Source organism: Atractosteus spatula, chromosome 4, assembly GCF_055471065.1.
Source record: "Atractosteus spatula isolate fAtrSpa1 chromosome 4, fAtrSpa1.hap1, whole genome shotgun sequence".
NCBI classification, from domain to species: Eukaryota; Metazoa; Chordata; class Actinopteri; order Semionotiformes; family Lepisosteidae; genus Atractosteus; species Atractosteus spatula.
In genome coordinates, this window is record NC_142709.1 from 66,685,107 (window position 1) to 66,710,480 (window position 25,374).

The 25,374-nt window shown below is 37.3% G+C and overlaps 1 protein-coding gene across 1 annotated transcript in view; it reads right to left on the minus strand.

Moving 5' to 3' along the window:
• Positions 1-3,937: 3,937 nt before the first annotated feature.
• slc25a36a (solute carrier family 25 member 36a) overlaps positions 3,938-25,374 on the minus strand; it is a 29,165-nt gene continuing 7,728 nt past the window's right edge. The window contains exons 3-7 of the mRNA XM_088913272.1: positions 24,572-24,649; positions 19,066-19,166; positions 11,422-11,488; positions 9,247-9,536; positions 3,938-8,923 (exon numbers count right to left, since the gene is read on the minus strand). Of these exons, the coding sequence (XP_088769398.1) occupies positions 8,730-8,923; positions 9,247-9,536; positions 11,422-11,488; positions 19,066-19,166; positions 24,572-24,649 (730 nt within the window). The 3' untranslated portion in view covers positions 3,938-8,729. The remainder of the gene's footprint in view (positions 8,924-9,246; positions 9,537-11,421; positions 11,489-19,065; positions 19,167-24,571; positions 24,650-25,374) is intronic.

Genomic DNA, 25,374 nt, shown 5'->3' on the forward strand with positions numbered 1-25,374 from the left:
TCATGTCTTTATATTGTTAAAAAAACAAAATACAATGCACTCTTGAATAGATTGCACATATTATATTTGTGGCTGGAGAACTATTTTCTTTTTTTCTAGCAGGATATAATAGAACATCCTGATTTTAACACTACCAGAACAACGCAGGAGCCAGACACATGTGAAAGGGAGTACTGTTCAACTGCAGCAGTACTCCAAGCTTCCCTGTCTCCCTCTGACACGACCCATTCCAGCAGTAGTAAGCTCCATATAAATGATATCAAGATAGCATTTGATACATTAATTTTTAATGACTTTCAAGGTGCAGACAACCAAATCTATTTCAACATTTAACATTTCAAAAGAGAATTAGAGGAGATGAAGGAAAATCCTTCCAAAAACTATTTCCAAAATTTAACCACTTCAGAACATTCCCAGAAAAGTTCGAGAGGTAGTTCCATCAACATGCATAGCCTGCAAAGGAACAGGTAAAGGTTTATTCCATGCTGAAAGGAAAAGAAAAGAGAAACAACATTTCTTCTTCAGGTATCACAACTGAAGAATACTGCACAGTTGAAACTTTGTTTCTCTTTTCCTTTCAGCATGGAATAAACCTTTACCTGTTCCACTGTGAAAAAAGTTCTCATGGGCAGAGTGTACACAGGAAATTAGTGACTACCTTCAAATGACCAACAAGGGATCACGTACGCTTTGTGAGGACGCTTTAAATAAATCCTTTCATGACCTGAAAATTTGGAAGCTAAATTTAAAGTTATAGGAAATGTGTTTATCTGTAATGTTTAAGGCCCTATTCCAAAAACCAACAGCTGCTAAAGATTTGTGAAGCCTCTAACCAAAGAACACAGAGGAAGTCAGTTCCGTTGTGTCGCCCCTGGAGTCCAGCACCAGCAATGACTCCATGGATATACAATGAGAATACAGACATCTTTTCCCTTCAGGGAATTCCATAAGCATGCTTTGTAGAAAGAGAACACCAGTGAAAATGAAGCCAGGTAACTCATATTGAGATTGCAGATCCAGGAAGGAGCAAAGATCACGCTCATTCAAATATCTGCTAGAATGTGAATCTCTTTACCCCTTCAAAGCAAAGCAGAAAGAACAATTTTGTATAATAGTATAATACTGAGATTCGTTCAAAAGCACATTTTCCTCTTTCTTAAGTGCATGTCTGTCTAACACATTAAAGCTTTTCAAAAGTTTTTTAAACTATTTTACAGTTTGAAACTTGTAAATCACCTTTGAAATAGAACCATCCATTATTCTGCTTTGTTATTGATGAAATACATCCCTAATATCTTGGGAAATGTAGTGCAGAGTCTCTCTATTTAGACTCACTGACCAGACTTCATCACTCATATTTTCTGTGGGGAGTCTGGGGTGTGTTGCATTTCGGGCTCAGAGACCAGTGAACTGAAACATGCTTAGGAATGGGACAGATCCCCACAAGTCTAAAGATCCCCACTTTGACTAAAGCATGCATCACAGATGTATGACCTGAATTGCTTGCAAGAGTGGCTACACACTACTAGCCTGTGAAATTCAATGTAGACCTCCTGTTGATCAACCTTGTTATTCTACAAAAAAGTAAAAAACGTTCCTGATAATTATTTTGTACATGTATGAGTTTAGAATACTAACTTTATTTTCCACTGCGGTATATACACTATCCATCTATCTCCTGTTTTATCCAATACAGGGTTGTGGGGGAGTATATATAGTATATGGTTAATTTTTTCAATGTAATACAAAATGCTTTATTAAATTTCTCTGTAATACAAAAAGAGACCAAGTAAAATAAAATACTGAACAATACTATTTAAAATAAATTGTGTATTATAAGTAGTAGTCTTCAACACTGCATATCACACTTAATGTATTTTAGCCTCTAATCAATTGAAGGTGGATGTGGGGACTTTGCACTGAAGAAGGACACATGAATCCACTTCTCCCTTACATCCAGGTCAAATAAAACATTGAGTAAAATTCCCTACTTCTGTGTCTGATTGAAGGGCAATTCAGGTCAGTTATTATGCACATCAGTCTTACCCAGGATTGGCTAAGTTCCTAGGAAAAAGGAGGACTTGCTGTCTGCATATGACCCTTAATCCTACAAACTGTGTTGTCTGTAGCCAGGATTGAGCTGAAAAAACAAAACATTCTGAAGGCTGGACTAGACTAAGCACTGAGAAGACAGCCTCAAATGCATTTCATATAGAACGTGTCCTTACCTAAAGATGTCAAATATGAAAATACCTTCCAACAACACAACACAACTAGGGCAGCATAGTGCTACTGCCTCACACCTCAAGGGTCCTGGGTTCCACTTTGTGTGTGGAGTTTGTATGGTCCCCCCATGTCCATACGGGCTTCCTCCCAAAGAGGTGCTGACATTTCTCAGTTGCCCCAATATGTCTGTGGAGTTTGTATGTTCTCCCTGTGGACACATGGGTTTCCTTCCACAGTCCAAAGACATTGGTAGGTTAATTGGGAAAATTGACCCTGGTGTGCCCTGTGATAAGACTGGGGTCCCATCCAGGGTGTATCCTTCTTTGAGCCCATTGCTTGCAGGGATAGGCTCTGGCTCCCCCAGGACCCTGTACTGGGTAAAGTGGTGATAAAATGGATGGAAGGGTGGATGTTTGTCTGTGAATCCTGTCCAGGGTGTAGTGCTTCTTTGTCCCTGCTGGGACAGGCTCCTGCTCACTGGAGCTGTGTAAAGAGAAAGAAGAGTCTGTAAGAAGGGGGTGGCATAAGATGTTTATTTTCAGTACATCTATGGTATTTCTTAAGGTAGTTTCAAAGGGGTTCAGAACAATTGCGATGTCCGAGGCTCCACAATAAACATACCCTTTTCTATCCACAAGGCCTTAACTCAGCTCTTCAAATTTGAGTAAAAAATAAAAACCCTTGTTCTAAACAAAAATAAGCGAGTCTGTCAAAGGCAAATGATGACATGCTACCTAAGCCCTTTGGAGTCAAAATCATTCCAATAGTCATAAACTTCAAGCAGAGAAGCCAAGGAAATACACTTACACGTCAGCTTTCTCATAAGAAAGAAAGAAATTGAAAATCAGCTGCCTTCTCATCACCAGCTGCTCATTTCATCTGCCGTGAAAGAAGTGATCTTGGAGGGAATAAATCAGCTACAAATTACCTAAAAAAAATGGAGCACCTGCAGTCAGAACATATAACGTCTGCCAGTTTCCAGCTCTTTTCCTGGGTTATAGAAAGGCTATATTTGTCAGCAGAATACATAACGGTTCATAATTAAACAGAACGTCAATTTCAACACGAGGGTGGAATAGAAACGTAGAGCGTGTAGCTTATCCCAACTTCTGCTGTGCTCCGTGTTAAAATTGTGACGTGCTCCATACTGCCATCAAGTGGGCATAACTGAGAACATGGATTAGAAATGATCAGCTGCCTACAGGAAACTAACATCTCTGCTTCCAACACTTTACATATCTTGTGACGTTACAGAGGTCTGAACTATTTAATGGGAACAATGTAACATGTGGTGTTACTAAAAACCCTCAGTGAATGTTTGAGAATGTATGATAGGCAGGATAAAATTCACCCTTATAAGCCAATAGACTTAATATATGGTTAGAGATCCTGTTTCAAGAGCAATTCTAATAACTACACCCACAATGAAGTCTGACGTATAGCAGATTTTGGCTTGAAGTTAAACTTGTAAAACATGTAAATACTACTACTTACTCTATTAAGTAATGGTTGTGCTGTTTCAACTGTGTAGATATTACTGAATAACTAATTTAAAAGACCAATGTTCATGAGTATTATACACATTTTCCACACTTTCTTTTAACTTAACTTTTGTAGCAGTGAATCCTTTACTTTCAGGCTAGCAGTTTAGATCACTTAAACATTTGAAGAAAACAAAAGAACCAAAGCAAAAAAAATACACTGCAATCAATTGGTTTGCATTATTTTTTATTTTTTGTACAAAAGGAGGTATGATAATGCATAGTGGGGCACTGAACTGGCCAATTAGCCACCTCTTTTTTCAGGCTCAAAAACAAAACAAAAATAAAAACACTGTTAAGGGTAGAATTACACATATGCATCACAGGCTGACTAGGGAATTTCTAGTAGTGTTATCCAACAAGCAGTGTAGCACCACCTTCTGGATACAAGAGGCTTTTTCCAACCAGACATTATTATAGAGTACAAATAGTACAGAAAGCAGACTAGTACCCAGTTTAACAATGGTAAAACACACAGCGAGATCCAGGACTGTCACATATGTTATAAGGCCTTTTCACAGCCTGCTTTATAGGTCAAGTACCTCCCTCATTAAACAAAGGAATTTAGTGCATCCTGTGACTTACATCTGCACCCATGTGTGCTCATAAAGTGTAGTACTTTAGCATGTTTAGCAGCAAAACATCAGTTATAGGTCATATAAATTGTCCTTCACAGGTCAATGAGATTGACCAAATTGAGGCCTGCAAAAGATTTAAATATTGAGCCTGAAGAAACTACAGATAGAATTGTTTGTTTCAGTCATACTACCCACTATTGTTTTGACAATACTGCACAAGAAATGCTTAGTTCCCATTATCTACTGTACATACTTTCAGCATTGGTTACCTATTTCAGAAAATTAGTAGTCACAGTCCTGGATTTAGGGCTAAAACGATGTAAAAAGACCCACTTGCATTAAATTATCCTACTGCTGTATTCTACAACTGTACAACTTATCACCATTGAGTAAACTAATAGCTATAGAATGGCAGAGTTACAAATGCAATCACTACTTAATACAATTCATGGAAGCCTCCCAAAACTGTAAGAAAAAGAAAAGCCTGCACAAAATTGAGCACAATCTGTCTGAAATCATATTTGCATTTGCCTCTATAATTCTGGAGTATATTTCACTTTTACAGAACAGAAATAGAATGCTAAAAACATCAGAGAGACCACAGATGCCAAAAGAAAGTATAGACCATAATTTCTGGCTGAATGAGTCCGTTCTGCTGTAACTAAGAAATGCGACATTAAAACATTTGTATAGGCCTTTCCTAGATTATACAGATTTTTTTAACATGGTCATGTCCTCATTGCTTATTTCAAATCCTTCCCAAAGTCACCGAGAAAATTTCAGACATTTCAGAAAAAGGTGGAAATTCCAAAAAAGCACACCAGAGACGATTTCACTCAATGCCTTGTTTAAAGCCATAGGGTCCTGAACAGAGCAGCAGTAATTCAGAAGTGCTTTCATCATTCGAAAATGAAAGCGGAAGAGCCAAAGAAAGGAAAAAGTCCCAATATCTCAAGAAAGATGTTGCAAACCATGGCAGACATCAATCCACACAGAACATTACTGTGTTTTCAATATTGTTTTGGCTTCTTGAAAATAACTTCCTCCTACATTATTAAAGGGTCAGTCAGTACCGCAGCACTAAACTTCCAAGAACATGTCTTTAGATTAAGATCCTGTGCTGTTGGCATTATTGCATGTGGGAGTTCAATGCTGTGCTCCAAGTCGCATCACTAGAGAGGCCTCGGACTCGAGCAGCTCAAAGACCTCCAGTCGGGGCGTCAAGTTTTAACATTGCTTGCTTGGTAAAAAAAAAAGGAAATCTAACTAATGAGAGGAGGATGCACAACCACTGTGAAACGTGATAAAGCAAACAAACAGTACAGGATCTTTAATACTATTTCTAAACAATAGAGTAGAACTAGTTTTTAGATTGGGTTTGCCAATTAGGATTCTTTCATCACCGCTCAAGATTACAAACCCCACAGCCTCACATGGGGGAAATGATGCAGTGGTGGCAGATTTCTTCAGTCCACCCATGTCTGAGACACTTGCCTTTTAATAGGTTATGCAGCCCCGTTCTAGACTTTCAGGACTGACTTCGAGAAGCACTTCCCGCCTTACTGATCCCACCATGGTCTTGGTAGCCATCGTGCACCGCGGTCACAGTCGACTGGTGACATGGCCCAGGCTCGAACCCATGACCCTTGGATTAGAGCGCACAACTGGACAGCTGGGCAAGAGGTTAAGCCACTCAAGAAACCTGAATCTTAATACAGCTTCACAATACCGAGCTCAACAATCCTTTAAGGAGAACATACATTCAAAAATGGATGAGATCACCAATTGCCTTTGGTTTTTACAACCTCTAACTGCAAAATTAGGTCTACCAGGATAATCCAGGGAGTTTCTGAAGTGGATACACTGTAGTGACAATGCAGAACTGTAACTCTCATCTAGGCAAACTGGAAACCTATATGTACAATTATGCTAAACATGGAGGGTTATTTCCATGAAAAGGAGATGTGAATGGAAATATAACATCCAGAAAGGAGAGGAACGCTGAATATCGGAGGAAAACAGGTATGACACAAACATGTGGTCAAGAAACCAGAACTCAAACCAGCTGATCAAGTAGGTGTCGAAAGCCAGCATGTCATTAAATCAAAAGTGACAAACGAAAGGGAGGGGAAAGCAGCAGAAACAGAAATGCAAAATTCTGTCATATTGCAACAGTTTTAAACGCATCTTAGATATTAAACAACAGCATGTTTCTTAAGGATTTAATAACTGCAAGCTACTGTAAAATGTACGGATCAGCAAATCTAAGCAAATGACACTTTAACATATCCTGGACTAATCAGTACACTGAACTGTACAATATCTTCAAAGGAATTATTGAGCAGGATTTCCACCCTGCTTAACACTTTCCTTGATAATAAATGACTTAAAAAAAACCCAAAAGAAATCATCAAGCCAAAAAAGGCCAAAAAGTGCATAAGAAACCAATCTGGAGCCACTGCATAAATTGCAAGGTCACAATTTACCAAGGGGGAAGAACTCTACTTTAGCTGCGCAACTCATACAGTGTGTACTTCCCAGTGTGTTGGCATCTATAGACTGATTTCACCATTCACATGAATATGGTCATTCTTGGATGGATAAATGTTTAAGTTCTTTTAACAAAAAACAAATAACCTTAAATAACAGGATTGTATGAATTTTTTAGTACTTTTAGTTTGCTAATGGGCTTGCTTTGCATTAACATCACCGCTGAACTTCATCAAACCTTACATTCAAGTAACCAAGATGGACAACTGTTGTTAGTTCAAAGCTAGAGAGCAGTAAATTAGTGCTCAGTCTTCATTATTATCATGGAAAATTGGAAAAAAGACAAAAAAACATCTTTCCTACCATTTTCCCAGTTCTATGTAGAGTGGAAGGTATGTGAAAACCTCCATGATCTCAAGTACTGCCAGAAACTGATTTTCGGTTTGGTAAGAGTAAAAGTTTGAACTTTTATCTTAAAATATTTTAAAATCTTATTAGTGAATTGAAAGAATTACAGTTATGTACATTATCAAATAAAACCTTAATATACTTAGGGCCTTTCCATTATACTGTAACCTACCTATGCATCCAGTATACAGTATTCACTTTAGTTAATGTTTTTAGTCATTTATATACATTTTAAAAAGTAACACTTCAGAAACTAATCACATGGATTTCAAGTACCAGTTTGTCAATGACAAATGCACTGCATTGGAATCTTGATGCACTAGAACATACACAGCATAAACAAATACTCCATTTTACTGGCAGCAAAATCATTTAAGGCTTGTTCTGAATCCAGTATTCTAACCTTAAAAATAGAGATTTATGTCATCACCACTTTTACTGAGTGGAACATTAATGTTAACATAAAGTGATGTCAAATGTAATGATAAAAACTCAATGTGAGTTTCTTGAGTTTGCAAGCCACAGAAAGTACTAAACCTTTTCAAAGCTCAAGGTGCAAGCTATATTGCTTACTAAAATGGATAATACAGCCTTAACAAGAAATGCTTGAAACAAACACTTTAAAATCACATTATCCATCATATGCATAAGCCAAATTGCAAATATGATGCTTTGCTTTAATTTGTTACACAAATTAAAACAGTGACAAACAGTTGGTGTGACTGCATTTAAAATGTGGTATATCGTAGTCAAGTATTCATAGTGTAAAAACCTACCATGTCTTTTGATGGTACTAAGAAACGAAGTTTATTTCGAAACATAGTACAGACAATCGAGTTAAAATTTCTGAATTATCAGCTTTGCTCCACAGTGTCAAAATCAATTACCAAAAATACACAAGCAACCTCCGTTTTGTTTTGTTTTTTACATTTAAACATCCAACACTACTTGTGTCTCCCAACTTCTGAACAGGTGCTGCTAAATTCAAATTTCTCATCTCCCCACTTAAAACTGTACACAAATTTGTTACCAGAAATCGCAGGTGTGTAAGGATGTTCAGGGTAACTTTAAACCAACACCAAGCCCAGATGCACAAAATATTAGGTTTAAAATGTGTATTAAAAATGATCATTTGTGAATCAAACCCACTGCCCAGCAGCACATCATATCCAACTGAAGTTTCATCACACTCTTTCAGAAGAGGGAGGGGACCACCACCTACACACATTTATATGAAGATAATAGGAAATGTGATTTTATTCTTTTGTTTCAAACATTCCTCTTTATACAAGCTTTACTGAAGTAGCTCCTTGGCAGAGAGAAAGACATGGTTTCACAGGACTGGTTTAAAACTCTTCCTGCTAATAAGCCTTACTTCCAGTTTCCAGCCTGCCATTCTTGCCTGACACCAAATAGGATTAGGCGATTCCTGGTCCTCTCTTTTTCCTTTGGTCTCCAAACTTTTCTCTTGGTCTCTTGTTGGTTCTTATCCATTCAGCAGGTAAACGACGAGCTCATAGGTTGACATCATAATAGCTGTGTTTGGAATCTGTCTGACCAAATGTGTGGTGAGTCCACGATAAAGCGCTCTATATCCTTCTTCTCTCATAACCATCGATAAAGTCTGGAAGAAAGATCTGTACTTGGTTCCCTCCTCTCGTAGTCTGGTACGTATTACTTCTGCAAAAAAACAAAAGAGCAAAAGCATTAAACAACAATTCCCTCATTTTCCTCCCTGTTGCCAGGATATCTGGATAATTTAAAATTCAATAAAACGTAATTTCATTAACAAGCCACTATGTACATTCTTGAAAACAAAAACGTCTGTTTCTGAGCTGTGAAGCAAATGTAATGTTTGACAACTTTAACGTTTGATGTACTTAAGAATAGTTAAGCAGCGTCTCTCCTGCACTGAGGCGAGAAATTACAAAAAAAGTTAAAGGTCTGTTACTGAAAAAACAAATAAAATAGAAGTGTAATTTATAGTCAAAGTATGTCCTTACCATGTGGATATGCTATGGAGGTGGCACAAGTTTTTGAGGTGGCTGCTGCCAACATCAGTCCAACAAAATCAGATGCATCCTTCACAGATTCATCCTCATCGTCCATATTAGAAGCAGTCTTACATTGCAGTAATTTACGTTTAATACTTTCATAAATTACAAAGTGAATGACGGTCTCAGAGATTCCTGCATAGGAAGCGGACATGCCCCTGTAAAAACCTCTGATCCCATCTGACTGATAGACTTTTCTGATACATTCAAATGCACTCATTCTTCTTTCACCCCGGTTTCTGCAACCAAAGAGAAAAGACATTACAAAGTCAGAACACAAAACAGCATATCTCAAGGCAACATGTTTATGTATCGAATAATCTAAATTTGATAGCTGCAGGCAGTTCCAAAAGCTCCCTAGCAAATCTGGGACTAGTGAGTGAAATTTAAGTAACTATAGGAAAACTAGAAAGATACCTACCACATTCGGAAACAGTTGGCTACTAAACAGCTTTTGTACGAAAGCAGCTTTTACTGCAGGATGTATACCAACCAGAACAAAATAGTGGTCAAAGCCATCTTGTTAGAAGCAGGAACACTAATTAGCATTTTGCGACTTAAATTGTTACTAAAAGATTGCCTACCTACTTTAAATTTATATGGCCAAACAGTTCCTATGGAAACTTGGAAAAGGGGCACGTGACCAGTGGTGTGGACATTTAAAGTTATCACCGCAAACTACAAGGTAAAGTTCTGAAGCAGATCTGGTTGTAATATAACCTGTCAATCAATGCAGTATTTCCAATGTCACTGGAAATCTTCAACAAAAGGGAGTGGTCAGTTGGGCAGTGCAGTGTAGCAGACCCATTTCAGTATGAAATGTAATGTCTCTAGAACGACACCATATACGTTAGCTGGCCAAATAGTCCTTAAATGGTAGCAAATTGTGCAAGAGGTCGTTTCACCAAGCTGGTGACACGCTGTGGGCGAGAAAATTATCTCAGCAATGCGTGATGTGTAGATCAAAAGCAGTGTTCATTTATCAAGAAATCTGCAAGGTTTTTTTTTTAAGTCAATGTAATGCTTGTTAAAAAAGGAGGCAGCTTGAGGTTTGACATCTTGGTACTGTTTATGCAAGAAGGAGACAGTCTCATGTTAACAGTGTGCTCGCTGGTAAGATGCTAAGCGTGAAGTGGAGTTGCATTAATATGAGGGCCTGTAAAGGTGTGATTAATTCCATGCTGAAAAACTGAAAAAAAAAATCTACCTTTCAGCCTGGTATTAATCTCATCTTGCTCCCTCTGATACTAGCCATGTTGGGGTTAACAGGCCAAACTTGTTTACATAGAAAGATAAATAATATAGTGGCACAGGCCACATATCCACAATAAAGAAAACAGTGGTCAGGTGGCTGATTTGGTTTACCTATAAAATCATAAAGGTTGGGGTCATTTAGCCAAACAGTTCAAGAGTCTGCCCCCGAAAAAGTACAGCAGCGGGGTCTCAAGAAAAGTCCTTTACTGAAGTCTAGCAAGTTTCAAATCATCTGGTGGGGTGGGTTTTAACGAAAGTGGTTTCAAATACAAGGGTAAAAATTAGGTCCTGCATCAAACACAATCACTTTATCACAAATATAATGCCTTGTTTGTCCCAGTGTACCTGTGCAGGACGAAGTTCCCACGCCTCGCCTCTAAACACCAGCAATTTGAGAAAGTAGAAATAAAACTAAACCCTACAACATAATAAAAATACAGTGACTGCCTAGCAGCCTGTCTTCTGAAAGACTATAATTATTAGGCCTAGAAGCCTAATATCTGAAAGCTACAAATTAATTAAAACAAAACAAGAAGAAATTTGAGTCAAAAACTTGGATGGCCGTTAGTCTACCTTTTTTCTTATTTCATAAATCACTTCAGGAAAGGTGTTTTACTGGTTTTTATGCTTTGTGTTTACCCAACGAACATATGATCTCCCATGACCTACTTTCCCCATGACCTGTTACTCAATACAGCGGTGCCCACCACTGCTCATGCTTCTGAGTCTCAACAGCAGATTGCAATTCAGTCCCCTAGTATTAACTCAGTCATGAAGTTCTCTTGTACAGCATACACCTTGGTTATGTCAGTAGTCCATATGCAGGACCATTTAGACTAATCTCTCAATAATGCGAACAGTTATTATTACCTTGCATCCAGCTGTAAGCGAGTCTTTATAAGCCAGATGGGATTGGTTGCTGTAATTGCTGTAAACCCTGAAATAAAATGGTAACATTTAGGTTTTGAGATGGCACAATTCAACAGTGAACAAAATAAGGGCAAAAATAAGTTAATAATCTACAGTGTTTTAGATATGTTTTGTTTAGCTCTTTAAGCTGTTTTTATGATGATGGGTATGGCATTAAACAAGCTTTTTGTTAAACAACTTTATTACTATTACAATAGTATGTATAGAGGAATTTTAATTGTGCTACACAAAGTTTAATAGAACAGTATGAAAATGCTATCAACACCATCGTGCCAAAAAAAGAGCATATAAAATGTATTAATACATTTAAGGGTGCTTAACAATACCCCTTTCTAAAAGGGTACTTATCCCATTACTTATGAAAAGTACAAATTACTTATGAAAAGAAGAGTTACTGTATATAATGGCACTATGCCATAAATACAGCTTAAAAAGTACAAACAAAAGCATATTTATAACTGTAATGTGTAATCCATGTGTTGTTAAGCATAATATCACAGACATTCCAGAAAAAAATGTAGCAGTAGAGTTCCTATAAACTACAATTTAGGCACTGACATTCACATGTACTTGCCTAAGAGTCTAAGCTAAACAAACATAGGGTAAATAAGATGAGAAACCTAATGTTTCAGCTCACATAGGAAATAACACATTCTGCTTTAAACAAAACTATATTTGTTGGATTCAAATATAAAAGAGGGTTTTGGTGTTTAGAAATTATGTAGGCTCTAGGCCACTGCTTCTAGAATACTTAATGAAATCCACAAGGGTGGTGAAATTTATACATTTGCACCCACTCATTCACAGTACTCAGACTAATACTTCCATGGAAATTAAACCTACAGGAAAGCCTGTCACATGCGGAACTGCATATCTGAACAGGCGCTTTAAGAAATCACAGAAACTAGAGAAGTCGTCTGAGCCCCTCCAAAATAAAAGCTACTAGAAGAAAACAACTAGTGGTACAAAGGTAATAAAGGAGTGTTTTCCCAACATTTGCTACAAACCTCCAGATTTGTTTAAAAAATATATATTTTCTATGAAAGGATACTTGCAGCAATTGTTCACCTGCTAGGGGAAAGTATCAGCAAGAAAATGCAGATATTGAATCATAAAGGAGTTGTCCTTTAAGCAGCCTAGAGTGGGAAGTGAATTCTACCATCTCCCTCTGGGCTGTAAAGTAATTAACCCTAACACACAGACAACAGAGTAGAAGACCAACTGCTTTGTACAGCACAGGTGTCTACCACAATACTAGATATGAAATAAAAAAAGAAGCTACAATTTACACAAACATGTACATGTAAAAAATCGTACTAGAAAACTGCAAAGCGTGGTTCTTACACTACAGGCTGCAATAGATGCTCTGGTCAGTACTCACGGGGACAAAGCTAGTCCTTATTGCTGCAGGAAGTGACCTGCGGATGGGGAGCATGAGATGACAGGATCTCACTCTTTTCGCGGGAGAAATCTACAGTAAATGCCTAAAATAGACACAGGCTTTTCTGTACCACAATGACAAGCAGTGACCTTTTTTTTTTTCAGATGAACGTGCAACACTGAACCCCACTAAAGATGGCTTGCATTACCCTTTGTGAGGTTTGTGCTGTGGTTTTGAATTACTAGAGAAAACTTGCCCAGCTGACAATCGAAAATTGAGCAAGTTTTGTTTTTCTTAAAAAAGCCCGAGTACTGGATCTTCTGCCAGCTGCAGCAAACACTAAGGTGTCATACATTATTACATCCACCTCATGGAGCGGGAAGGGAAGATGGGAAGGAAATAAAATAAGGGTAAAAAAACAAAACAAAATATAAAACGGACAAGCAGTGCAAAAAAAGACGGTTGAAATGCTAACCTTGTCAACCCTGCCTACCCCAAAAAAACATTCTGAATACACCAAAAATTATCCCTCAGATTTAACACCATTGAGTGAAAGTAGACATTATGTACAGCATAAGACTGACTGTTCCAACACTTATCCCTTTCAGTCTTACTGAGAAGTGCCCTCTGGCCATGTAACAAACCACTAATTGCAAACATTTTCAATGTGAAATGCAATATTAATTCTTTTGATTAATTGCACTAAGTGGAATTAATGCTCTATATATGCATCTCTTGGAGATGTATAGATATACCATCTTTTTCCAATGACCTTTTACATGTCCAAGTACTATCCTGGAAGCCTAGGAAGTTATATCCTGTTACCTTGATGAAATGTGGCCGTATGAAAAATTTATTGCAAAATGACAGCTTCTCATACATTCAAGGATTTTCTGAGGAGACTTTGAAAACTGTTCATAAATACAGTAAAATTAAGCCCCGTCTGCAGTACTTTAAGCTCGAAGGTTATTATTCAGTGCGCTCCATTGGACAGAAATTTTATTTGTGAAGAATTTCCAAGAACAGAAGGCAATTGCAAAAAAATGTTCACAGCAAGCGAACACTCAAATCCAACTTTACTGTCTGTAACTTTGAGTGGTTAAAAGTTAGTAGACTTTCAAAACGTCAAGATGTTAATTTTGTGTTTGGAGAGACAGCCAGTGCTTATATTTCTCTTTTCTTCCTCACTTTGACTCCCAGTAGCAGGATATATAGGGTACCCCAAAAAGAAACAGTGCACAGAATGGCAAAAGGGCATATTGTTGATGTACAGAATGTACAAAAACATAAATACAACCATGATGGATGAATCACTTCTAAAATTGTGTGGGCTCCTCAACAATCTAATGAGTCTTTAGGTTACAGTGACCAAGAAAGATAACACCCAAAGGGGGTGTAAATGTAAATAGCAGTTTCATTATTCAAGAATACCACATTCTTGTAACCTCTAAACTCTTCAGTTGCTAGGGAAAGTGCTGGGTGTTGCAGGTGCCACAAGAAAAAAAGATCACAGAGTTGTATGAAGCCAGTTCACCTGTGCAGTGCCAACCGCGGTACACATGGCGTTCTTAAAAGTACCCCATTGCTGACGTTATGACTGAAATTACATCTTAGAAGTTCACAGATGGTATTTCCACAACATCCAAAGAAGTTTGCAAAAACCTGCTGGGATACTCTAGCATAGTGGTTGCCAACCAGTCAATCGACTGGCAGTGTCAATCGTGAAAAATCAGGCTACCATTATGCTGCTACTTTCATCATAGCTACTTCGCTCTGAATCAGTGGTCTTTGGCTAGCTAAACAGGTAGCTATCAAAAAAAGCTGTAACATTACACACTTCTAGCTAGATTATTATTTTTCCTGGACTCAGTGAAAAACTATGGCTGAGGAAGGACCGTCGAAAAAGAAGGCAAAGACATACAACTTTCACTTGGAATGGGAGGATGAGTTTTTATTCACCATGGGTAAGGACAAAACTATATGCCCGATATGTCAACGGAGTGTAACTTTGCCCAAAAGAGGTAACGTGGAGTGCCATCACTCCACGGTGCATCCAAAGTTTAATCCGCCGAAAAGTTCCATTTGTTCAAAAAAAGGTTGAGGAGATGAAAGCATTGCTGAAGACTCCGCAATTGTTTTTTACCAAACCACGGGAAAAGGGAAAAGCCAACACTGAGGCACCTTTTTGTGTTAGTTACCTCCCAGCAAAGCACAAAAAAACATTTACAGATGGAGACTTGCTCAAAGAGGCGATGATGGTCGCCACCGATTCCTTATTCAGAGACTTTAAAAACAGAGATGAAATCAGAACAGCTAGAAGTAATATGTCACTAGGAGCTGCAACTGCAGCAAGAGTGGAGTCGTTGTCGGAAGACGTATCTCAGCAGGTATTGAGAGATTTCTCTCTTTGTGAATTCTTTTCTCTGCAATTTGACAAATCTGTGGATATGACCGACAAGGCTCAGCTCATCGTGTTCGTTCGCATGGCATTTATGGATGCGACTTAAGGAGGACTTTCTCACTCTTCTGCCTTTAAAAGAGAGGACAAGAGGCGAGGAATGCTGGTTTCATTGCGCTTTTTAGGAAAGATCCAGCTTTCCCCTCTTTTGTCATTTATCACTGTGTCATTCATCAGCAATTGCTAGCCAGAAAAGTACTGGATTTCTCCAATGACTGTCGTAGTCAAAATTGTAAATTTGATTCACACAAATTTGATGAGATTGATGCTGAATATGGAGATGTGATTCTACATGCTGACGTGCACTGGTTAAGTCGTGTGAAGGTGCTCCAGCGATTCACTGATTTGCTGCCGGAGATTATGACTTTTCTCAAGTCAAGTAATGAAGGATACAGGGAGTAGTCAGATGACACATGGCTGCTTGAGTTGGGATTTCTAACAGACTTAACTTCCAAACTGAATGAGCTGAACTGTGAATTGCAGGGAAAAGACAGAGACGTGTTACACATGATCAGTGCTGTGAATGCCTTCAAAGTGAAACTTGCACTGTGGACATCCCAGTTAAAGAGCAGGAATCTACCTCACTTCCAGAAACTGGCCAACATGCTGAGCAACATCTCAGACAAAGGCTCATTCCATCATGAAGAAATCTGTGTCCACCTGGACAGACTGGCAGAGGAGTTTAATGGGAGGTTTCAGGAGCTAAACCATATAGAAGACACTGTCACGTTCATCTCAAACCCTTTTCTTGCCACTGAGATTAAGGATCCTTCAGCAAATTTTTCAACAGTGCTTCATGTTGCCAAGTGGAGTTGACATGGAAATAACTGACCTACAAAATGACCTTAAAATGAAAACCAGGTCAAGAGACAAGAACTTTTGGGGGCTTGTGAATAGCGAGAGGTATCCATTTCTTTTATCCTGTGCACTTAAGGTATAGGCCTTCTTTGGATCTACATATCTTTGTGAGATGGTGTTTTCACAGATGAAAATCATCATATCCAAGTATCACACTAGCCCAACAGATGAGCACCTGACCAACTGCATTAGACTTGCCGCCTCAAACTATACTCGGGACTGCAAAGCATTTGCAGATAGTGTGCAGCCACAGGCATCTCACTGACTGTTAGTGCCATGATTGTCAGCACTTTGCAGCACCTTGATGAAGTAAACAGTGATATTTCATGTAATTGTAGCTATAGTAAGGTGGGAATAAGCTAAATCCACATCTATTCTGGATAGCCTAAGTCCAACATATATGATGGTAGATCTTTGATTAGTTTTACTTTCCCATGAGAGAACTGTGGCATCACATCTCAGAGAGACTTTCCAGTTGTTCAATGCGTCTTAGATTCTGCCCAGTTACTGCACGTTGTCATGAATAAACTCTTCATGTGCAATTCAAGGACCATGTGATATCTTCCATGGGATATGTTACTGAATTTCCCACAAAAGACGTGCTTGGTTGAAGCATGTACAGTGTGTGAATCATAAAAAATTAACCGGATGATGTACCTAGATTTGCCATATATGCTATGCAGTTTCTTTCTGGGGTAAAATAATTGTTTGAATGAAGCCTATAATTTGACTATTATCAGAATTTGATCAGATGAATCATATCTTTTGAGACATACGGATGTTTAAAATTCATAGCCAATAGACTTCAGTGTTGTAACGAACAAAGTGGGATAAAGTGTTTAAGTGGGAAAACATTTTTTAAGACTGAAAGATTTCAGAACATAAATTAAAATCCCCTCCATATAACTTGTATACGAAAAAGTATGAGATTTTCACCCTTTCACCTAGATCCTGCAACATGTTGCCTTGTAACACTAATTTTCAGCTTTCAACATTTCCCTTACGTAAGTGTATAAATGAAATTCTCCTTAATCATTAACACTTACTGTGCCCAGAAATGACAAGGTTAGCATTTTCCATTCGAGACCAGAAAATGTGTATAGTTCATTACCTTAACTCGAAAGAGGTTCTTACTGCATCTAAGGTGTCAACTGTGTAATTATAAAAGGTTAATAGAGCTGCAAGCTGCATGACTGTCATGAATCTGCACATTACAACTTTTAGAAGAAATCAATTAGCTACCTCAGATGTCAATCAGCAGGGGCCATCCACCGTCATCAATTCTGCTTCACAGCTGCATGCCTAAATGTTAGCGTTTTATCTGTACTACATACAAACAGTGTGAAGCCATACTGTTTAGTAGCAATTAGTTAAATTTTTACCTGCTCCGTTCAAGCACAACCAAAACTAAAGAAGTTGGCAGTTTTGCAACATACTTTCTTCTTTTACAGAGCAGTGTCTTGCAAAACCCTTTTGAATGACATCAAAATTCAAAGTTGGATAGAAATCTTGCAGTACTGAAAAGTAACAAGGATCACTAAAAGAACACAAAAGCAACATACTGTATTTCTGTAAAGTATTCATATGAGCAAAATGGTACTGTTATCTGGGATCATTTACGATTTCTAAAGATTTTGGAAGAAATTGCAAATGCCACAATGATTGTTATTCAGTTTACTGGCTTACTAACCTTATTAACCTCAGTGCTAACACTGAACCATAAAATTGGAACAAAAAATACAAAGGTAGAACTATTAATTTTAATTTCACTTCAGTCAAATTTGTAGAATTGTACTGGCCGCAAATTACTGTACATGTAATAAAGAAAAACGAAAACCAGAAGACAGAAAACTTTCTTCTGACAGACTATTTTTGAGAAGACACTTAATGGTATAAAAAAGGTCTGAAAGTACTTTCAAAGGCTTGATCAAAATATACATAATATGAAGAAGTACATTATCTTTTATTATACTGTATTCTTTAAGAAAAACAGTATGTGCTATGAAGAAAACCACTACCTTCAAATATCAACAGAATCTTGCAGTTGTGCCAATATCTCATTGCTTAACTATAAGAAAAAATGGTACCTACAGTAACTCGTTTTTCAACCTGGGGAGCAGTGCTGCCTCCAATTAGAAAAGTGATTAACAAGGGGGATATCAATATACTTTCTAAAATAAAACTAAAGTGGTTTGACGTCATGTACAAAATATTCTCTTTTTAAACAGACTCTTGAATGTTTTGCGCTCCTAAACTGGCTTCGGGAAAGGTAAGAGATATCAAGTAAGAGACAGTATTACCAGACTGAGAAATCAAGGTATTGTTATAATTACAACTGAAGAATATTGGAGGTATCGCTACAACACAGGTTGACATTCTTAGAAATTAAATGTCTCAAAGAAGTGTGAAATAAATTCAAAACATATATGCAGACTCATATCCTTAGTTTCTGGTTGTGCTTTCTATCAATCCCAATGTATTATTAGTTACCCCAAACTGAAAATAATATTTAATACACAAGATGCTGAAACGCATATTATAGAAATAAAGCAAACTAAACATAGCGCTATACATAAATAAGCTATATTAAAGAAAAAACGTCCCACAAGGCAATATCAAATAGCCACCATTTTTAATATTAACCATATCACTAATTTATTATTCTTCATAGAAAGAAAATGTATATTTACGATTACAGATAATCAATAGTCAGGCATGTGCCCTAATTAAACATTTAAGATAAGATATCTTAAATATAATACTATTTTTAAAACAGCCAAAAAAAATCATTTTCCCTAACATTTACCTCTACCTATTCAGTTTCTGCCGGTCTTAACCTAAAACTGCAAAACAAATTTAGGATTAAAACTGTTAAAATGACCCTTACCTGCTAGTCCGGCTGAAATCATGTGCACCTGGGTTGAATCTGGCTCCAAAATACCATTCAATTTCTCTTTTGCATTTGAGTAAGCAGCAAAGTATATAGCTCTGTAGAGGGGATACAATAAAGATGCTAATTGGTCACTCTGCACTGTTCTTTTTTAAAAGAGATCAAAATGATACAGTCCTTGCTAAAAATGTACCTTCAGTTAGTACATATGCTCTAATGAGTTAAATATTTGATCAATCAATCACTAAATTACCGAGTCTACTGTGCATGACATAAAAGCCAAAATCTAATGCATACACTACAGCAAAAGGTCTCCAGTCTAGGACCTCAAAAGTGTTTTTGGCATTATATCCAATATACAAAGTACTGTACTGATGCATGAACTGAACTTCCATGAACTTGTGCACATTCTAGAAAGCGGCTTTCAGAGGGGGCTATGCTGGATGAACAACAAAGACAAAAGAACAGAGACCTAAACCTTGAAATAGTGAAAGAAACATGAAGCTTTCTCTCTGGTTTATGCCTAAGACTGGGGAGGGGTGTTCAGCTGCCGTTGTAGCATTTGACTGCTGAAATGAATTCCAGTTGATGAAGTCAAGCCCATACAAGAAGCAAAAACTTACAACACAGGCATGCTGGGAAGATCCAGAGCCATCGCAGGCAGTTCTGTAATATGGATATATTAAAGAAACATCACACAGCCTGGCCTTAGCCTCATCAGCTCAGTCTGAAACATCACTTTGATGTGTATGAACTGCACTAGACTGTTCTTTCGGAACAACAGGAGTTGGCATGACAGGTACAATCATCAATGAGTTAAACTCATGCATTTCAATTTATATTTCTAGAAAAACTATTCTAAAAACTGCAACAGCACCATCTGTGTGACTGGGGCTGTTTCACAAAGCGAGGTTACTCAGTTAACCGGATAACTTTAGTAAACATGTCGACAGGAGTCTGGATTTTGGTTTCATGACATGATTGAATTGTATCCGGTTAAGTTTCTACAGGATACCCTGTATGCTCATTTCTTAACCTGCGCCAAAGAGGTTAATTTAAACTTGACTTTGGTTAAGAGCTCAACCCACAGACCAATCAGTCCCCTGCAAAAATGACATCACTATTCTTCAGGCATCCAGATGACATTAGAACTTTGCGGAGAGAATGAAAGCTTAGAGTTTGCTAAAACCCTTTACAGTTCGCTGGTAAGTTTTATTTAAAAGGTACCATTTCAGCAAACAGGGTATACTTCACATTCACGATCTCTTAAGCCCATACACTGTTAATACTGCTCATCATAGCTCAGCATTAACAAAAATTGACCAGCACGCATAGGGCTGAGATCCCTTGTGACTGATGCAGTTCTCTACTCTGTGGGTGACTCAGAGGATTTCGGTAAAATGGCAGTGTGCTGTGCAAAAAGGAAAGTAGTACTGGAACTAAAACAGTTTTAGGATAAAAACAGTAATTTTCCATAACACTTCCTGGCTATACATTTGTGAATACCATCAAATAGAGGTTTCATGAAAAAGCCGTTAATATTTTCCATATAGAATTTTGTCCGCTATACATGTTAACTTCTGTTACCTGTAGTGATGTGCCATGCTCTGGACTGCACAAGCATTCCCATTAATGCCCCCACAGGGCAAAACAAGGCTGATTTTGTCAACTGAAATCAATTCACAGTCAATGTAGAGGTAAAAAATAAAATTCAAGCCTAAAAAAAAATCAACATTGATTACATAAAAGATGAAAACTAGCAATCACCATTTCCAATCAAAAGAGGGAATCTTCTCTTGAGATATTTAATCGAACTTTATTATTAACTTTCATGTTCCATTTATCGGCATTTCTTCACCAGCTGTCTTCTCTAGCTTCTGTAGTGTAGTAGTGCCTCACTATTACAACAGATTTTGATCTCCTCAGTTTTTTCATAAGGAGTCGTAATTCATGGTCACTAGATTAAGATGGATGTTCTTTCACCATGGTTTTGCTGGCGCTGATGAAGGATTCGGTGCTTGACTCTCCTACCTACTGAAGTGTGGTGTAGTTAGTCAGTCTGTTTAAGCATGACTCACTTGAAACAGACAGCCGAAAGCAGTGTTTGCCTTTGTGAAACCAAAGAAAACTTTAAGTTAATTACTGGGTTAATTCAATGCAGCCAACTTGAGAAAATCCTGAATTCGTTGAACCTGCTTTGTGAAACAGCTCCTATGTCTTAAGAAGCTCACTGAAACAAATGTATTTTTAAAGAAAAAGTTAAAAATTAAAACATCATTATACACCCTCCCCATCTCAATTCAGTTTATTTTAACCTATTACCATAAGCATTTTAAGGTTTATCGTGTTGTAACCTATTTATACTGGATTTAATGCTCTGAAAAGGAGGCAAGCAAGCTAGGTTTAAAGAGCTAAATCAGCTGAAGTGATTCAGATGATGCTATTCTTATGCACGTAATAGGAACTATTTCAAGCTTGAATTAACTTTGCAAAGCCACTGGGCAAAACTGTTCTGAGCAAGAATTCAAAGACCAATTAACAGGAACATGCTTGTCCGAACTCTTAAAGAGTTACTGGAACAGAATGCCACAAGACAACATACACACCCTGATGAAAAGTGTACATCGGAGATGAACAGTATGTATTGTTTCTATTAGTTGCCATGTATACAGTACTTGTCTAATTTTCACAGTAGACCATAACACATGCAATGAATTTACCCACATCATTAGTGCACCTGCTACAAAAAGATATAATTTCCCGATATTTGGGGAACTTGTTTTGTGTTATAAATTTTACAATCTGTATAATAAATTCTGCACTAATTAAATACTCCATACCTGAGTTCATTACTATTTATTAATGGATTGCATTATAATGGAGAAATGAATCGGTTTATATTACAAAACAAGCAAAAAAAATTAGGTTAGATATAAAACAATACATTATCACCATTTTAGACAAAAAATGTACAGTATTTCAAGGCAGAGTTACAACTATGCTACTATTAGAACAGTTATAAAAATATTAAATTGTAACACTCACTTTGCAAGGGTCTGACAAAACGTCTTACCCAATTTTATGACTGGACACAACCAGATATAAATTAACCTAACTAAATAATCTGCTTGTACTCATTCCATGCTTAAGATCTAAAATAAAGAATAATTACATTAAGCATGATTTCAGGCCTTTAAAATGGCCTCTTAAAGACCAATTTTCATCTGTCCTTAGTAACATCCAAGCCCGAGTTATGAATGCCTTTACAACTCGCATAGCTACGGGAATCAAATAGCTGTACTTTACATCAACAAGATATTCATAAACCAGATTTGTTTCAGTAAAAATTTATTTATAACTGATAATAATGGATGTCCTGTAAAAAGTAAATCATAACTTTCCAGACCTAAGAAAATATGCAATGTTCACCTCCGGTGCACAATTCTGCAACAAAAGTTCTAAAAACTCAAATGTATTCACACTTGATGTAGCAAGAAGAGAATCATGCAAGATTTAGATCAGTTATAGCACTAGACAGCCTCAAGCTTCTTAAATAAAAGCCTGTTGTCAGACACAGCTACAGTATGACTGGTCTTAAAAGAAATTGTTGAACTTCACACCACTCTTGAACTGTATCAAAGACGAGAGATTGCAGTAAGAACAAAAGATACAGTACGTGGAACTGCATTTCCCTCTTGTACCAGTATTAAAAGGTGAAATTACCTTAAAGTAAAAATCACTTTTATCCAATCCTTACTGCTTACTATTATCAACAAAGTACTTGTCACAAGCTTAGCAATGTAATGATTAATCTTTGAACTTGCAATTTAACAAGCAACCACACACTCTACACTAGCTATGCAATTCTAGTCCAATCAAGATCAATCCTATTCAAACAAGGATTTCTACTTATCGGCTTAGAAAGCTTTAAGCCTACTGTATGTCTTTATGTTTTAGTTGCATAACATTCTGTTTACAGTTACTAAAAGCAAAGAATCTAAAATTGAAGACAAGCTGTCTAATGACTATTTAATAACTATTTCTACATGAAATCCTCAAGATTATACCATAACATAGAACCTCCGATTTTAGCAGCTTAAATATGTGCTGTTAAGATACAAAAATAATAGTTTAATTACATTTTAACCTTTCTTGTAAATACTGTAAAATCCTATAAAAACTAGGATGCATTTTTGTACTGTTGTGTCCCTTAAAACACTAACTGTAAGCAACTAAAAATAGAAAAAATATGCCAGTCACTTTCAAACAGCATCCATTTTACATGGGTATAAGGTCTAAATGATCCTCACTGTCTAGCCATCGAACGAATGAAAAAACAGAATCAAACACGTTTAACTAGTCATGACAAGAGTAACCTGAAGCTACACAGTGAGTTACAACTTGTTTATTTTAATCAAAAAAGTTGACGATTTTTGAAGGCTGTTCCTGTTAGCATATTTGCACCGTCAAAGAAACCTCAAAACAAATCGAAACAGACTATACTTCACTTACCTACTGAGACTTGCCCTAAATGGGGTGCAGAGGCTATCTAGGATTGGCAACCTGCTGTGGCCCCCTGCCAGTTGCAAACAAAGACCAACAACGCATTCTGCTAAAAAGTTCAAAGTATCATACAGCAATCTCTATGGAAAATATTTCAGAAGGAAATTCTGTGGTCAGAACACTAATGAAAATATAATATATACTTAATTGTATAGCTGCAATAAAATTATTCTGAATATGTTTGCACGTATTAACATTGCACGGAAGTTGTGGATGCTCTAGGTAAGAGATTTAAAACTCGGAAAGCATCAGTATATGGCTTAAACCTACAGATTAAATCAAGGGCGGTCATGACGAAACTGTGAAATGCACCAGAAAGACTTATTTTAGAAGGCTGTATACAATGTTGTCCAACAAACACATACTGTTGCTCACGAATCAGTCCAGAAAAGCTCAGCCAGAGACATTCCCAGGTTTAAAGGAATGGCCTACACTGACAGGCTAAAAAAGTGAACATTTTTAGTCTTGAACAGAGAGGTCTATGAGGAGGCCTAACTCAAGTATTCAACATCCTCGAGGGAATGAGCAAATCAAGCCACTGGACTTCTTCAGAATCAGCACTGAAAGTGGGAACTACGGGGCAGTGCATTCAGAACTGAAAGCAGAAGGCACTTTATTCATCACAAGGCATCGTGGGAGTCAGGAACAGGCTAACAGGCCACGGTGTAAAAGTTGACACCCTGGCTCGGCAGGAGGAGATCCTCTGATCGCTAACAACCGAACAAGCTAGATGGTCCAAATGGCCTGTTTTTATATAAAGCTTCTTCTGTAGCTCAAACTTTATTCCACCCCTAAGCTGTTTCTACATACTGCTGTTAACAACACTGGATTCAAATAGAACTGAAAATAAAAATAAGAAAGGCAAATGTTCTTCAACATCTCTTCAGGCTGAAGACATAAAAAGCGTACAAAATCTTCACAAATGACAGAAAAAACATACCTGGAAGGAGCCACACCAACCAGATTAGGTCCTAAACCCCTGAACAGAGAACGAGGGCCTTCTTTTTCCAGAATTAACCTAAAAAAACAGGTACTTTTAGAATGAACTGCAACAAACAGAGAAATTAGGTATTGTTCCGGTAGATACTGTTTAGCAATCCACAAAACATGCATATAAAGACCAGAATAAGAACAATCATTCTCTGCATTTTCTGAACCAGGCACCAAGTAATGAAATGTCAAAGGACTGCTAACAAGAATGTATTCTCCTGCTGCTCTTTGTTTCCAGTCCTTTAAGCATAAATCCCAAAATATTTGGGGAGAATATTTTTGTTGCAGTTTGCAAACAGGACACAAAGCCGCTGGTAAGCAACTCTTAAAAAATACGCTTTGATCATAAACAATAGTTATGAGAAATCTTGAGAAAGCAATTTCTTTGCCACATCCTCCAAAACGCTAGTTTGTGCATTAAGGTGTGAAAACTAGGAGTCTTACTTAATCAGGCAGCTTTTTTTTACAAACATTTAAGCTGAATGGTTTAATAACATAACTTACATTTCCTTTAAAAATGTCACCACTCAATCAAAATGCATTTTATTAAGAATAAATCAGAATAAATCAGTTACAGTGAAATGAAGTAAAGACCACAAGATCCTTAATCCAGTCAGTGAGAGGCGAATGGAGGAAGAGTGGAATACAGCAAAACATTTTCCCACCCATTTAAATACAGAGTGGAGCATTAGCTGCAGTTTACTTGGAATAAGAGTATGGCACGTGTTACAGAAACCAAGTTGTGAAAGCTGT